Source organism: Sorex araneus, chromosome 2 (genome assembly GCF_027595985.1).
Source record: "Sorex araneus isolate mSorAra2 chromosome 2, mSorAra2.pri, whole genome shotgun sequence".
Lineage (NCBI taxonomy): Eukaryota > Metazoa > Chordata > Mammalia > Eulipotyphla > Soricidae > Sorex > Sorex araneus.
The window spans coordinates 307,560,332-307,574,710 of record NC_073303.1 but is presented as its reverse complement, the minus strand read 5'-3'; the positions used below and the strand labels follow the sequence as shown (position 1 = coordinate 307,574,710).

Below are 14,379 nucleotides of genomic sequence, written 5' to 3'. Positions count from 1 at the left end.
ACTCCTACCAAAAGGCCAAAAGGTTACCTGTAAGCTTTCAGTATCCGTTGAGCAATGGCATCACCAACCTTGTTGAACACAACTTTGTCATCTGCGCAGCTTATGAAAAACTGGTTCTATGAGGAATAAATAAAATGATCATGTAAGTTGTTCTTATCTTAGCAGCTCTGTGTGTGTGTGTGTGTGTGTGTGTGTGTGTGTGTGTGTGTTGGAGAAAAAACACTATGTAGTTTTAAAACCATTATACAAAGCAGATATTCTTATTGCTAAAATCATTTCAGGAAAGTAAATGACACAGAATAAAAGCAGCTTCATCCCTCTAAATAATGCATTTCAGCTATTATCACATAATATCTCAGTCAAGTAAAATGTCAAACTACTATTTACCATATGGAATTTTTGAAAGTTTCTCTCTCCTAACTGTCAGAACACTTTAAACTTAATCAGTTAGGGAAATTATATTTTTTATCATATTCACATATTGTGGAAATACATATGATTAAAAGTACTACATTGGCAAGTACCTGTTACATGCTAGATTTACTCTTTTACCAAGGCAGGTGGCAGGATCCTGGTCTTATTTTATTCAATCTTTCTCCATTATCTCTTAGTATGTACTTTTGTCTTGTCTCATTTGTTTTGTTGTTATTATTTCTGAAATTCTACTTTTGTAGATTCACTCTTTTGTAAATATATAACACATATTAAAATATCTTTAACCTGTAATAAAATATTTTAGTTCTTTTTACATTGACTTCCACTATTCATATATTCATTAAAACTGTTACTAAAATGGTATAATTTTTATAATGTATATTAAGTTGTTTAATTTAATTGTTTAATTTAATTTCTGTATTGAGTGTTAAAATTATGTAGAAAATTGTAAGCTTAATATGTTCTATTTTCACAGATTATTATACTGTACCTTATATAAATTTATACCTTATGTACCTTATGTAAATTATAAGGTACTAGTCACTAATAAAGTAATATTTATTAGTCAATTTCAAGCTGACAGGTAAGAGCAATGATTCAAAATGTTTATCACTCATTTACAACATTGTTATGTTTACTGCTATATACACTTATATTTATATGTAAATATTTATTTATATATACATGTGAATATATAAATAAATATAAACATATTTATTTTTATATATGTACATATATACATACATACATACATATATACATATATATATGTACATTGCATACATTTGTAAACTGCATCCAGAAGAGAGTTACAGGAAGACATTACACAGAAGTTAGTTTGAGAATCTATTCCCTCTTTGGACACAGAACAATTAAAGTCTTAGTGGTAATTAAACCATGTTTGTTTCCCTGAATTCATATTACGGAGAAGCTTAACATTCCTCAGGAGTTATAAACACAGTCTGGCCACATGTTCTACAGTCTGGCCACACGTTCTGTCCTTCTGCCCTTGACTTCTTTGCAGAGGAGATCAGGGTGAAGGCTGGTGATTTAACTCAAGTTAAGCAGTCAAGAGGAATGCCAGACAGGCTTGTCCCTCAGCCATGTGACTCTACAAGGCAGTAATGATATCAAATAGTACTAGATAGCATCCAAAACATAAACAAATAAACAAAAAAATCAACTGAGTTAATACTACCAAAAACGGGCAAAGAATTCTGGATAATGGATGAACTAGCTATTAACATATTATATTATGGTATAATTGTTAACAATCACTGTATCACTGCCTTCCCATTGTTCATCAATTTGCTTGAGCAGGCACCAGTAATGTCTCTATTACACTCAGCCTTGAGATTTTAGCAGCATCTCTTTACTCGTCTTTCCCAACGATTGGAGGCTCTTTCAGGGTCAAGAAAATGAGACCTATCGTTACTGCTTTTGGCAGATAGAATACACCACGGGTAGCTTGCCAGGCTCTGCCGTTAATTGTTAACAATAGTAATATTAATAAATACATATGTTACGGCCTCACCCAGTGGTGCTCATGGTTTACTTCAGGCCCTTTGCTCAGGGGATCAAACTCAAGTCACTCACATGCAGCTTAAACTCCCTAACTACTGTATTATCTCTCTAATCTAGCCCACTAATAGCACTGTAGCACTGTTGCACTGTCTTCCCGTTGTTCATCGATTTGCTTGAGCGGGCATTGTGAGACTTGTTGTTACTGTTTTTAGCATATTGAATATGCCACGGGTAGCTTTCCAGGCTCTGCAGTGTAGGCAGGATACTCTCATTAGCTTGCCAGGCTCTCCGAGATGGACGGAGGAATCGAACCTGGGTCAGCCGAGTTCAAGGCAAACGCCCTACATGCTATGCTATTGCTCCAATCCTTAGCCCAAAAAGGAAAACAGGACAAGATGGGTTTCTTCCAGCTAACCCATCTCCTTGCATACAGTAAAGAAAATTCAATGGGGGAGGGGGAGAGGGAAAGATTAAGAATGGGAGATACGTTCTGATTTATTTTTATTACATTACAAATATTATGATTTTCTAAGTGTGCTCAACTAGATTTACCTACTTTTTTGGAGGGGGGGAGTGCATATAGAGGGCATGGCTTGAGCCTCACCCAGTACTGCTCAAGGTTATTCTTGATGGTCTGCGGGGGACTGATTCAGTACTGGAAATAGATCAAATACTTTCAAGTGCAATTAAGATTTTCAAACTAAACCCGGCCTCTTCAGATTTTCTCTCTTCTCGACACACCAACTCTGGGACCTGAAAAAAAGCTGTATAGTGGTGGTTTCCACAGGACTAAAGAAGGTGATACTTGCTCCCAGTAGTCCTGCATATTCCTTTGTATGTTTCCCTCCCTTCCATCTCTCTTCCACATCTCCCAACCCTCCCAGGCAGCAATGGCATCCAGCAGTCTCAATTTTAGCAACTTGCTCCTGGATATGGTCTCCTAAAACAGCAACTGTCTCACACTTATATCTTGCAACTCAAGCCAAATCAGGCTGCTCCTGACTATTAAAATCACAGTCAGTTGGTGCATTTTAACAAGAATTTGGGAGGCTCCTTTTAAGAGTTACGAGTTAATGAAAATGCAAAGGATTGTCAGGCATGTTGGAGAGGTCAGAATTCAGGAAATTTGAGATCTCATCACAAAACAAACTATGAATGTAGCAGATGCTGAATTGAAGGACTCTGCAGTCACTGTGTGATATTTATAGAAAGGCTCCATGTCTGCTATTTCTCACGAGCAGGACTTACTTCTATGTAGATGTAGTGTTTGCTGTTTTCTATCACATGCACATAAGCAGCATGGATGGATTCCTCATGATACTTTATGCCAGCAGACCAATCAGCAGCGGAGCGGAGCAACTACAAGGAAGAAATGAGAAAAGAAAAAAGGATGGAGACAATACCAGATACAATGAAGTCAATTCTTCCCCCCCCACCACCAATAACTTAACATTAGAGTGACCTTTAGGATCCTGTGTGGACCAAGAGAGTGTAGATGAACAGGCAACTGCTTCTTGGACATAATCTGTTACAAAACAACCCAGCTGGAAATTTAGTCTTAAGTATACTTAATCTTAAATCATCTTCCAAATATTATTCTCATTCAAGTTTGAACACCGCAAGGTATGAGGTCTACAAAGAGTATTTCAGAAGTATCTTAGATGACTATGAGTAGTGTGGAGCACTTTAGTTTTTCCATGATGAGACTGGTATATTTACAAATAGCATCACTCCATGTTTGATTTGAACCAGGAAACATGGTCACCTAGCTCAGATCTGATCATGTGATTGTTCCTTTCCAACCAAATAAATATTTTCAAATTGATAAGTCCCCAGAGAAACATTTATATATCTAACTAATCTTGATTCCACCTTGAATTAACTACTGATCCTTAGAGATTTCAATTCTCAACATTCTAAGTCTTTTCAAATTACCTCTAATTCAGCCTGAATTACATTATGAACTTCTAGCTCCAACACCTGAGTATGTGTTAATTACACTGATACAGAACAGTACCACCTAGATGCAAAGTGGAGCTTATCCATTTGCTACCTTTGAGGATGATCAGGTTTCTTATCATTGTACCTCATATTTTTGTTCTATGGAACTAAATCTCAACTTCATAGAGTTGTAAAGAGGATTACATGAATTACTGTGAAGTATGAAGAAGGAGACCTTCTGGAAGATGAGTGGCATATAAGTATTTGCTTTTATTAATGGAAACCTTAGAGGATACAATTGATGGATCATGTAAGAGGTGCTTCAGAGCAGATTACTACTTCAGAGTAGTGGTGCATGGGTGAAAAATAACATGGAATGAATGCTTTTTTCAACATTGGAAACCAATGGTTGTAACTTTTTTAGAAATCTGATTGTGTTACATCATTGCAATGCTGGGTATTTATTCGGTACTCAATAAAGGCCCCTTTACTGACTTTCCTTACACAATAGTACAATGTCACAGAAAATAACCATTAAAAAAGATTTGTTATTTCTGATTTAAAATAAATATTGAAATGATCCCTCATAAGGTCAACTGAAATTAAAAAGGAAAGAATGGCCATACTTACTAGGACTAAAGTGATCTAATACATAATTAATTTTGCATGTATAAAAAGTCTGTAAAGTGTCTAGCCCTAATCAATATCTTCAGTAATTGTATATATATACAGCTAGTGAAATTCAAATCAAGTACTTATTAAAATTGTTGACGAAATCATCTCTAAATGTTATTTTTTTAGAGATGTGCAATACAAAATAGCCCTCCTCAAAGCATTCAAATTTTATCAGATCATTATGTGAAATAAAATGGTGCAATTTTAATTTTAAAAATGAATATTAAAGTGTCTTCAAACAGAACCTACAAGAAAAATTAAAATGTGATTTCCACTGGAAAAAAATCCTGATTTCATATCACCTCTAAGGAGATGAATCATTCCTCAGTAGAAATAACAAAGGCTGATCAAGTAGAAGTTTCTGTTCCTGGCCCAATCAAATTTGTGCTGAATTTTATTGCTAAGTTCAAAGATTTTAAATGCAGGCTAGCATGAAAAGATTCCACTGAAGTTGAGTATGACCTAACCACGGAGGGCTGTGTTTCATGCTTGCCCTTTTTAGTCACCATAGCCCTAAGTCACTTCCCAACTCTCTTATTGCTTCTGATTCCGTAGAGCCTCCAACTATATTTTTCTCCCCTAAGACTTTTCTCCCCTAAAGTCTTATTCACACCAGGTCTACTAACCAATTTTGGCACCCAGTGACTTCTTATAGAAATGCATCTAGCCTGTGAATTGAGCTACAACCCCATGTCACCCAGGGAGGGGAAAGGATTTTCTCTCTCAACCCTCTTTCTACGGGGGAAATGGCAGCAGCGGCAGCAGTGGCGCCCACGTGGCGTCCGCTATCTTCTAGAACTCACAACCCAGAGGTATGAGTTTTCAGTGACGTGGTTCACAGGAGATCATGGGATAGGGGTGTTACCGGCACGCTCTCTGCCCAGATGAGATCCGGAGCAGCGGCTCGAGAAAACAGCCCCTCTGCTCCTTAAAGACTATGATCCGGGAGGTCTACCAACTTATTTTGGCACCCAGCAGCTTCTTATAGAAATGCATCTAGACTGTGAACTGAGCTAAGATATCATAAATCCAAAACCTCGCAGCTGTGTGAGTTCATATAATCTTCATTCTCAGCAATGGAAAACAAATTATCAAATGATGCCTTTTCAGCAGGTTTGATTGTTGGGGGAAAATTCCAAATAATAATAGTGAGTTCTCTGTTGAAATATTGAAAGTATTCAAAGTATAGAGAGAATAAAGTGAAGATCATTAGCCACTCAGGTGGAGGTGTGGATGTGGGAGGAGGGTTCTTGGTGGTGGAACATGTGCACTGGTGAAGGGATGGGGGTTTGATCATTATATAACTGAGACTTAAACCTGAAAGCTTTGTAGCTTTTTTCACGGTGATTCAATAAAATAAAAATAAAAATAAATAAGTAAAAATAAAGTCTTATTCACACCTACTGATATAATCTATATAAGTATGGAAACTATATAAAATTGCAGAGCATTCTGGAAAGACAAGAATTCTTGAGATCCATATTAGAGGATGGATCTAATTTTTGAGCTCTTTTACTATGAATGTCATGCTTACGTCATGGAATCTCCTTTTCCTCCACTTTATACTTAAGATCACTCTTTGTCTCTGTTTCTAGCTTTGTCTCTGTCTCTGCCTCTCTCCCTTGCCCTCTCTCTCTCTCTCTCTGTTTGTGTTGATGCCAATGTGTCTTATAGACTCAGAGCTTCTGGGAAGGAAAAATGTCACAATGAGTAAAAAGATTATGAAATAGAGTAGAAATAAAGATATAGTATGGCTACCTCTGGGAAAAGTTCTAGGAAGTTTAGGCACCACTTTTTTTTAGGCAGCACTCAGAGGCCAGAATTTATTGTTTTTTTTTTAAATTTTATTTTATTAGTGAATCACCGTGAGACAAAGCTACAGACTTACAGGTTTTCATGCTTACATTTCAGTCATACAATGATTGAGTGCCCATCCCTCCACCAGTGCCCATTTTCCACCACCAATGATCCCAACATCCCTCCCACCACCCCACCACCGCCACCCTGTCCCCTTCACCCCACCCTGCCTCTGTAGCTCTGTAGCAGGGCATTCCCATTTGCTCACTCTCTCTTTTTGGGTGTTGTGGTTTGCTACAGAGGTATTAAGTAGGCATCTTCTTTGGTCTATACTCTATTTTCAGCCTGTATCTCCCATTCCTAGTGGGCCTGCCTAGCACCCTTTGCTTGGTGATCCTTTCTCTATCAGAGCTGCTTCTTCACCTAGAATGTGATGTCAGTTTCCAAGCTGTGGAGTGCTCCTCTTGATATTTATCTCTACTATTCTTGGGTGTTAGTCTCCCATTCTGTTACTTTATATTCCACAAATGAGTGTAATCTTTCTATGTCTGTCCCTCTCTTTCTGACTCATTTTACTTAACATGATACTTTCCATGTTGATCCACTTATATGCAAATTTCATGACTTAATCTTTCCTAACAGCTGCATAGTATTCCATTGTGTAGATGTACCAAAGTTTCTTTAGCCAGTCATCTGTTCTCGGCACTCGGGTTTTTTCCAGATTCTGGCTATTGTGAACAGTGCTACAATGAACATATAGCTAGACACCACTTTTGATGACTTCTTACGTCTTCCTCTCAAATTCAGAAAATTGCATGATCTGTCTTTCCTTTAGCATTTTCAAATTTTTTTAATTCAAAGCCATAAAAATTCATTTGCAGAAGACATAAATTAAGAGTGTCAAGCTGGTCTCAGCTTGGAGGTAGAGTCTAATTGTTTTGAAGTAGAATACTGGACATCTTATGAAGGTGGGATTCTCAGAACTGGACAGGCTGGGCAAGAGATCTTGGGCGGATGACCACTGGCTGCCACCCTATGTCACCTAATTGCCCTTTTTCATGTAAAGGACATGGGACATGCTTCCCTTTCTAAAGATTTAAAATAAGTAAATTTGTAAGCCAAAAGAAGGACATTTTATTACCAGCTTGTGAGAAAACAGAAGAATAAGATCATAGAGTATGGAGTCACATACTATTATCTATTCCATAGACCAAATCAATATTGTTTTCTCAAAATAAAAATTATCTTAATTTAAAAAGTTACCATTTTTTATTAAATCTAAAGTTATTCTTAAGTATTTTTAAGTACTACTAGGGAGTATTATTCTAATTCTTTAAAACCTGTCGATTTCTACAAGGTAAGTTAAAATATGAATCTGCCTTTTGTCCTGACTCCTAAATCCCTGAAGTTATGAACAAATCAACTGAAAGGCCTTAAATACTCAACAAACTAGAAAGTTTGTGAACAGTAAAATAAATAGTACATATTAATTACTTCAGTTGGTTTTAAATTTAATATTTATTCTTAACTTCCCTGGCTAGCTTGTCTAACATTCCTGTTTTAACCTGATGAAACAGAGAGAAGCCTCAAGCTCCTCTTATACATGCAGGGATATTGCTTATCTTACTGCTCAAGAATACTGAGAATGAAATCTAACCCCGCACTTTCCAACCTCAAGTTTGAATGTATAATTCTAAAACACATAAAATGGCATATTTCTGATTTTATGTGTTAGCCTCAAAATTGTAACTGGAACCATTCATTTTCCCAACTAGTACATTCATTTCTAGTACTATGCCCTATTTTTTAAAACTTAAAAGAGAACATTCTCTTTATCCATAACCTAATCCTTTTACACAGAGTGGGCCAACTTAAATATATGAGCTGAAATACAGAGATCTCTTCTTGGGGAATATCTTTGAAAACATTCTTAGAATTTATCCAGATTATTTTCTTAAATTTCCTTGTAATATCAAGTTCTTTCTTATAATAGTTTTCTTTTATACTTAAGCATCCTCCATTCATTTCACATTGTGTGATTATTTGAACAAGACAATCCTTTTGCCTGAACAATAGGATAAAAAGAAAGTTAAGGCTGAAAAAAAAAAGGGAAAAAATGAGACTTTTCAAAGAATTGTGGAGAAAAGTCCAAGAGACAAAAGTTTAATTGGACGCTCTAAAGAACCAGAAAGAAACAATAGGAGAGTTGGGAAGGAATTTAGGGCTGTGGTGACTGAAAATGATACCAAAGCACAAGCATAAAATACAGCTTCCTTGATTAGGTCATACTCAGATTCACTGGAAACAGTCTAACAGTTTCAACCTCAAGTGCTGAAACAACACAGTTAACATTCCAACTATATTCCCACCACTTAAGTCTTGGTTTCCTCATCTACAGAGTACAATTGACAGATGAATGTTAAATAAGAATCACAAGAAGTTTAGTACAGTGTTGTGTATAGAACAGCCTCCCCTATTCATCGTGGTTTTGACTAGGTAACAGCTACAGTGGCATGCAGTGTTACTGCATGAAGAACTGGACTACTGATGAAAAGCACTCCAAGACAGAAACATCATTAGAAAGAAGTAAAGTGATGTTCTTCTCACACGCTCTCTTTTTTCTACTACAACACAAAACATTTAGTTGTCCATTGAAATCTACACTGAGTTTTACACTGGCTACCTTTAGAGTAATTTACACATTTTTCTTCAATTGTAAGAAAATCTTTTTGAGTTAGTATAATTTGAATATTGTTTGAAATTCCCCATGATATTCCCTCCGCCCCTCTCTCCCTCCCCCCTTCCTTCCTTCCATCCTTCCTCCTTCCCTCTCTCACTCCTTCCTGCCCTTCCCTTTTATTTCTGTTTTAGGCCCACACCAACTCTACTCAGAACTTACTCCTAGTCATGCTCAGGAATCATTCCTGTTGATAATCGGGGGTGGGGGTGGGGAGGCACATTTGAGCTGGGGATCAAAACAGGGTCAGCTGGTTTGAATAGTGCAAGTGCCTTCACTTCTGTCCAGCCCTTAATTTTCTCCTTTTTACTTTTCTTCTTCCCCTTCTTCCTTTTTCCCCCCACTAGACAAATATATCAAAGATATAGCTCTGGTAGAACTCCACAGCAATTATCATCTAAGGAATGGCTTTCTCCCAAGAGTTACACAATTTTTTCCTTTTTTTTTTTCTTTTTGGGTCACTCCTGGCAATGTTCAAAGGTTACTCCTGGCTCTGCACTCAGGAATTACTTCTGGTGGTGCTCAGGGGACCATATGGGATGCTGGGAATCAAACCCAGTTCGGCTGTGTGCAAGTCTTACCTGCTGTGCTATTACTCCAGCCCCTAAGAATTACACAATTTAATTTTAAAAAATAATTGTTCTACATATTGTGTCCTTATTATACTAATTTGGCATCCAACACTTTCTTTTACCTTAAGAGACCTGTCAAATGTCCTGCATCATGCTCACATGTCTTAAGTAATAATAATAGCATTTGAAACCTAGTTGGTTACTTTGAGGGAAAAATCAAGTTCTTACATTTACTCTTCATAAAGCAGTTTCAGAACCACCTCTGCTACAAGTCATGTTCTCACACCTCCTCCTGCTTCCACACTGAGCCTTCCTGGCAGGCTTCTGAGAATGCCCAGCAATGAAGGAAAACACCCAAGACAAGACTATTTTAAAAGTGATTACTGGAAGCTGTTGAAGTTGGCTTTCAAGTCCGAAGACTGTTTTAGAACCAGTGCTGGGGCCAGACACTGATTTATCAGCCACAGTTCCTATCTCCTGGGAGAGTTGTGTCCCCCTTCTCAACAGCTGAACATCGTGGCTGGTGTAAAATTACCAACACTACACGCCCAGGGATGACTAAACTTAACATATTTACATTAAAAAACTAGTAGCTGGGCTCCTTCCTACAGATGGCAGAACATTTATTTTAGCTATTAGTTGCTTTAAAATTTTAAAATGCTCCTTATCTCTATTTCAATAATTGTATAGTTTAAAGATTTTGCACCAAGAACTGGCCTGGGGACCCAGATAAAAGTCAACTACCTGGTGCAAATTTCCAAAAGACTAGAGAAAGTTTGGAGGTTGTGATTAATTTGAAACCAAACTATAGCATTTCTGTAAGTACTCTGCATAATATTAGCTTACGTGTACCATCACTGCAAACTTATGAGACAAATACTATGATTTCTGTTTTATAAAAGAAAGAAATACATACAAATAGGTGAAGAAATTTCCCCAAGCTTATGCAACTAGTGTGTGATTAAAATTAAGAATTAAACACAGTTTTGTTCTAGAATCTATGTCTTCCTTTTATATTATATATCTCTTCTACAACTCATTAAAATGTGATCTCAAAATTACATTATAAACAATACAAACATGTAGGAAACAATAAACCTAAAGAAAAAAATTTATTCATCAACCAAGAGCATGTAGCATTCATTTGACTATCACTATATGACATCACTATATGACTATCACTATATGACATGTAGCATTCATTTGACTATCACTATATGACAATCAGGAGTGAAAGATTTGAAAATAAGACAAGATGACAATAAGTTGTTAAAAATTAAGTAGCCTACCACAGAATTGAGTTCTATGTCTGAAAAACTAGGGACTGGACTACATTATTGCTTTTACCCTCCAAGAACTTGATGATTTGAAAATAACAATGTCTTAGAAAATACTAAGATTCAGTAGCCAATATACAATAAAGCAATACTCTGACCAGAATATTATAGAAAAGGAGAAATAAAAAAGGGTAATTTATTCTCTTTTTATCAGTTTCTGGTCATCTTAGACTTTCCTGTCTTCAGAATAATACAAGGCCAATTTGTGCTTCCTGTTTTTGTAACTGGTAGCTCTGAAAAATATCTACTGACAATTGGTAGGTTTCCAGATTTTGTGATGTCTAACACTTATAAAATGGGGGGCTCCTCTTTTAGAATAAGGTTTTACAAATAGAAAATTAGTGTATGTTAAAAGTTAGGATTAAAAGCCTAATGTCTTCTTATTTTTATTCTCTTACTTGGCTTAATTCTTCCTTTCTATAAAATTTCAGTCTCAAAGTGCATTGGCTCACAGAAACAGAAACAGATGTGCTTACAAAATGAAAGCACCTTCATTACTTGAGCTTGGGAAATGCTCATTGTATACTTACTATGAGAGAGATCATGGCATTCACTGGCAAAATAATTTAAAACTATGGGATCACTGTGAAAACTTAACTGTTCGCAAAAACCTTTCTGTTTGAAATAGTTAACAGCAATTGACAGTAAAATATAATTAGAAAATATAAAACAATTTGGGAAAGTATCATCTAGATTAATCTTCACAAAACATTCATGTACCATCTCAGATGTACAACAAAGTTCCAAATCCTATTAGGATCTTCAGCATCAGGTCAAAACTAATCAGGCCAGGACCACTGAAATAGTACAGTGACAGGCCAACCCAGGTTCAATCCTCAGTTTCAAAGGGTCCCCCAAGTCCTGACAGGAATAATCTCTAAGCAGAGTGAAGACTAAACCCTGAGAAGTGCCAGGTATGACCAAACGAAACTAAAAATACCCCCATCTACCCTTCTATCAACTTATCTTCATTGAACACCTCCTCAAAGCACGTGGCTTGCTAAAGCAATTGGCTCCATTATCTCTGAGCCATCATTGTTGCCATCATTTCCACTCCTTAGAAGGCACACTTCACCCCATCCCTCTTATTGGCTATTCCCACAGTATGTGGTCCCCATTTTCATATAGTCCTAGATCACACCTTGCACTTTGAATTGAATTATTTAACATTATAGTTTTTCTCTAGCGTAGTTAAGATTCCATTGACAGAGAACCCCTGTTCAGCTGTGTGTTCAGCAGTCAAATGTATGACGATATATCCTGTGTAAAGAGAAACTACTTCAGAAACGCACGTTAACTGAATAAATGAATTAGTGAGTGAGTGAGTCCTGGTAAAAGTTATTTCAAAAACACTAACTCTCCAGGCTCATGAGTCAAGACTGCTTGCATATACCAGGGGTAAATATATCAGAAGGAATTATTGGTGTAGCCCCCAACTCTAAGACAACCTCTAGTGAAGCAGAGGTAAATCAAAGGAAGCACTTAGTAGAGTGGAAATGCACAGTATCTGTCTCCTTACCAGGGCATGAGTATGGGAATCTAAAGCAGAGCTTTACTAACAGGTATCAAAAGATGATAAATACAACACCAGGATAAATTATTCTCTGCTGATGATAAAAATATGCTATTCCCAGCAATACATTTCCAACAGATGCTTAATTAGCATATTCTAACTTTGATAAGTTGATCAAAAAGTCAATTTAAATGCCATCTCAAATCTTAAATTCCCTTGTTTTCCTTATATTAGGCCTTCTATTTTACCTGACAGCATGGGCAATTTTTCCCTTCAAGTAGAATATAATTAAACAGGATCTTAAAATATTCATTAACTTACATATGAATGTATATCTATCTGTGCCTCTACACTTAAATTAGTTGTCTCTTGTAGCCTAGGATGATTGAGCATTTGCCATAGGCATTTCTCTCAAGTGGTATATCTTCTTAATTATTATCTGATCTAGGGTCTAAATTGTCTTTTTATTAGCAAACACCTTTGTTTGCACATAGTACCAAGAAACTAATTTAGGCATTTATCTTTCATACTCATATTCACAGGACATATACCATGTTTAAATTATGCAAATCTAAATTAGTGATTATTGGTAGCAGATGATTGCTTGTTTTCTTAAACAACACTTTAGTTGCTGATAGTAATCATTTTTGAACAAAGACAATGCTGCTAGTAGTCCTTCTGGTTCTACATGTGTATGGCAGCAAATAATTGAACTGGAGCTGTTAGAGGGACACAATGGGTAACGCTGGACTACACTAAAATTTCAAACTCTACTTCAGATAATGACCAATGAGGTGACCTTGGTATAGACTTATAGCCTCAATGGGTCCAAATTTTCTTGTTTTTAATTTGAGAACACTAGACTATTAGTGATAAAATTCTCTGATCCTATTAAACAAATTACTTGTACTATTGAAAGTGGCTCTAAAGGGCAGTTGGTTAATTAGCAACTAGCAATAGATTGAACTATAACTAGCTCATGAGATGGTACATTTCAACTCTACATTTTACAGGGTACATCAAGTTTATTTTGGAGTTTGGATTGAAATATTAGCACCCAGTGCAACAGGGGGTTGGTTCAATAAGAATAATTTAGCCAATAGGACTTTGAAACAAAGGTAATTTAGACTTACCTGCACTTTAGCATGGACAGATCCAGGCACTTGATATTTCAATTCATGGGCTGTTGTTTGAGACTTTGGAAGTAGAAAAGGATAAGAAAGGGATCGATATTTTGATTTCATAATCTAAAATAAATAAAATTAAAAAATCAATTAGAATGAAATCAGCTTTATTCCTTTCCTTTCTACTTTGTGATTATAAAAAGGAAAAAGAAAAGTAATAACCGTTGGTATTTAGGAGAAAACGGTATACATTTTATTTGTTTTTAGTTCTCTCTTACTTTTTTTGTGGTAAACGGTATTCCTTTGTTTTATTGTAGATATCTCATAAAAACAGTATAGCACTATACTTACTAAAGCTCTTACTAAAGTAAGTTCTGACTAAAGGACACTTTAGTTCTCAGTTTATTTTAGTTATTAGAGGAAACATCAAATGCATCAATTTATTAAATCACATTTTTACATACCTGAAATATATTTTCTAAGCTAACAGTTGAATACTTTTTAAAAGAAGTTTCTTGATATTTTATTAATTTATATTTCCAGGAACAGAGTACATGAGCACCCAAAATTCCAAAACCAATTGCAGGTATCAGTAATTTTTTTAATGTCTATCATAAATTATGCCTTTACTTGATAGCACGTTTGAAGTAAAATTCTTTTGTTTATTTACCAATGCCCCCTTCTGTTTAGCTAAAACATTTCTATTAATATGCAGTACACTCCA

At 36.0% G+C, this 14,379-nt stretch overlaps 1 protein-coding gene across 2 annotated transcripts in view; it reads right to left on the bottom strand.

The window, feature by feature from the left end:
- Window positions 1-14,379, bottom strand: part of PLD1 (phospholipase D1) — a 288,369-nt gene that overhangs the window by 71,497 nt on the left and 202,493 nt on the right. For both annotated transcript variants that reach the window (XM_055127575.1, XM_055127576.1), the window contains 3 exons: window positions 13,665-13,778; window positions 3,208-3,318; window positions 28-116 (listed from right to left, as the gene is read on the bottom strand). In XM_055127575.1, the coding sequence (XP_054983550.1) occupies window positions 28-116; window positions 3,208-3,318; window positions 13,665-13,778 (314 nt within the window). The remainder of the gene's footprint in view (window positions 1-27; window positions 117-3,207; window positions 3,319-13,664; window positions 13,779-14,379) is intronic.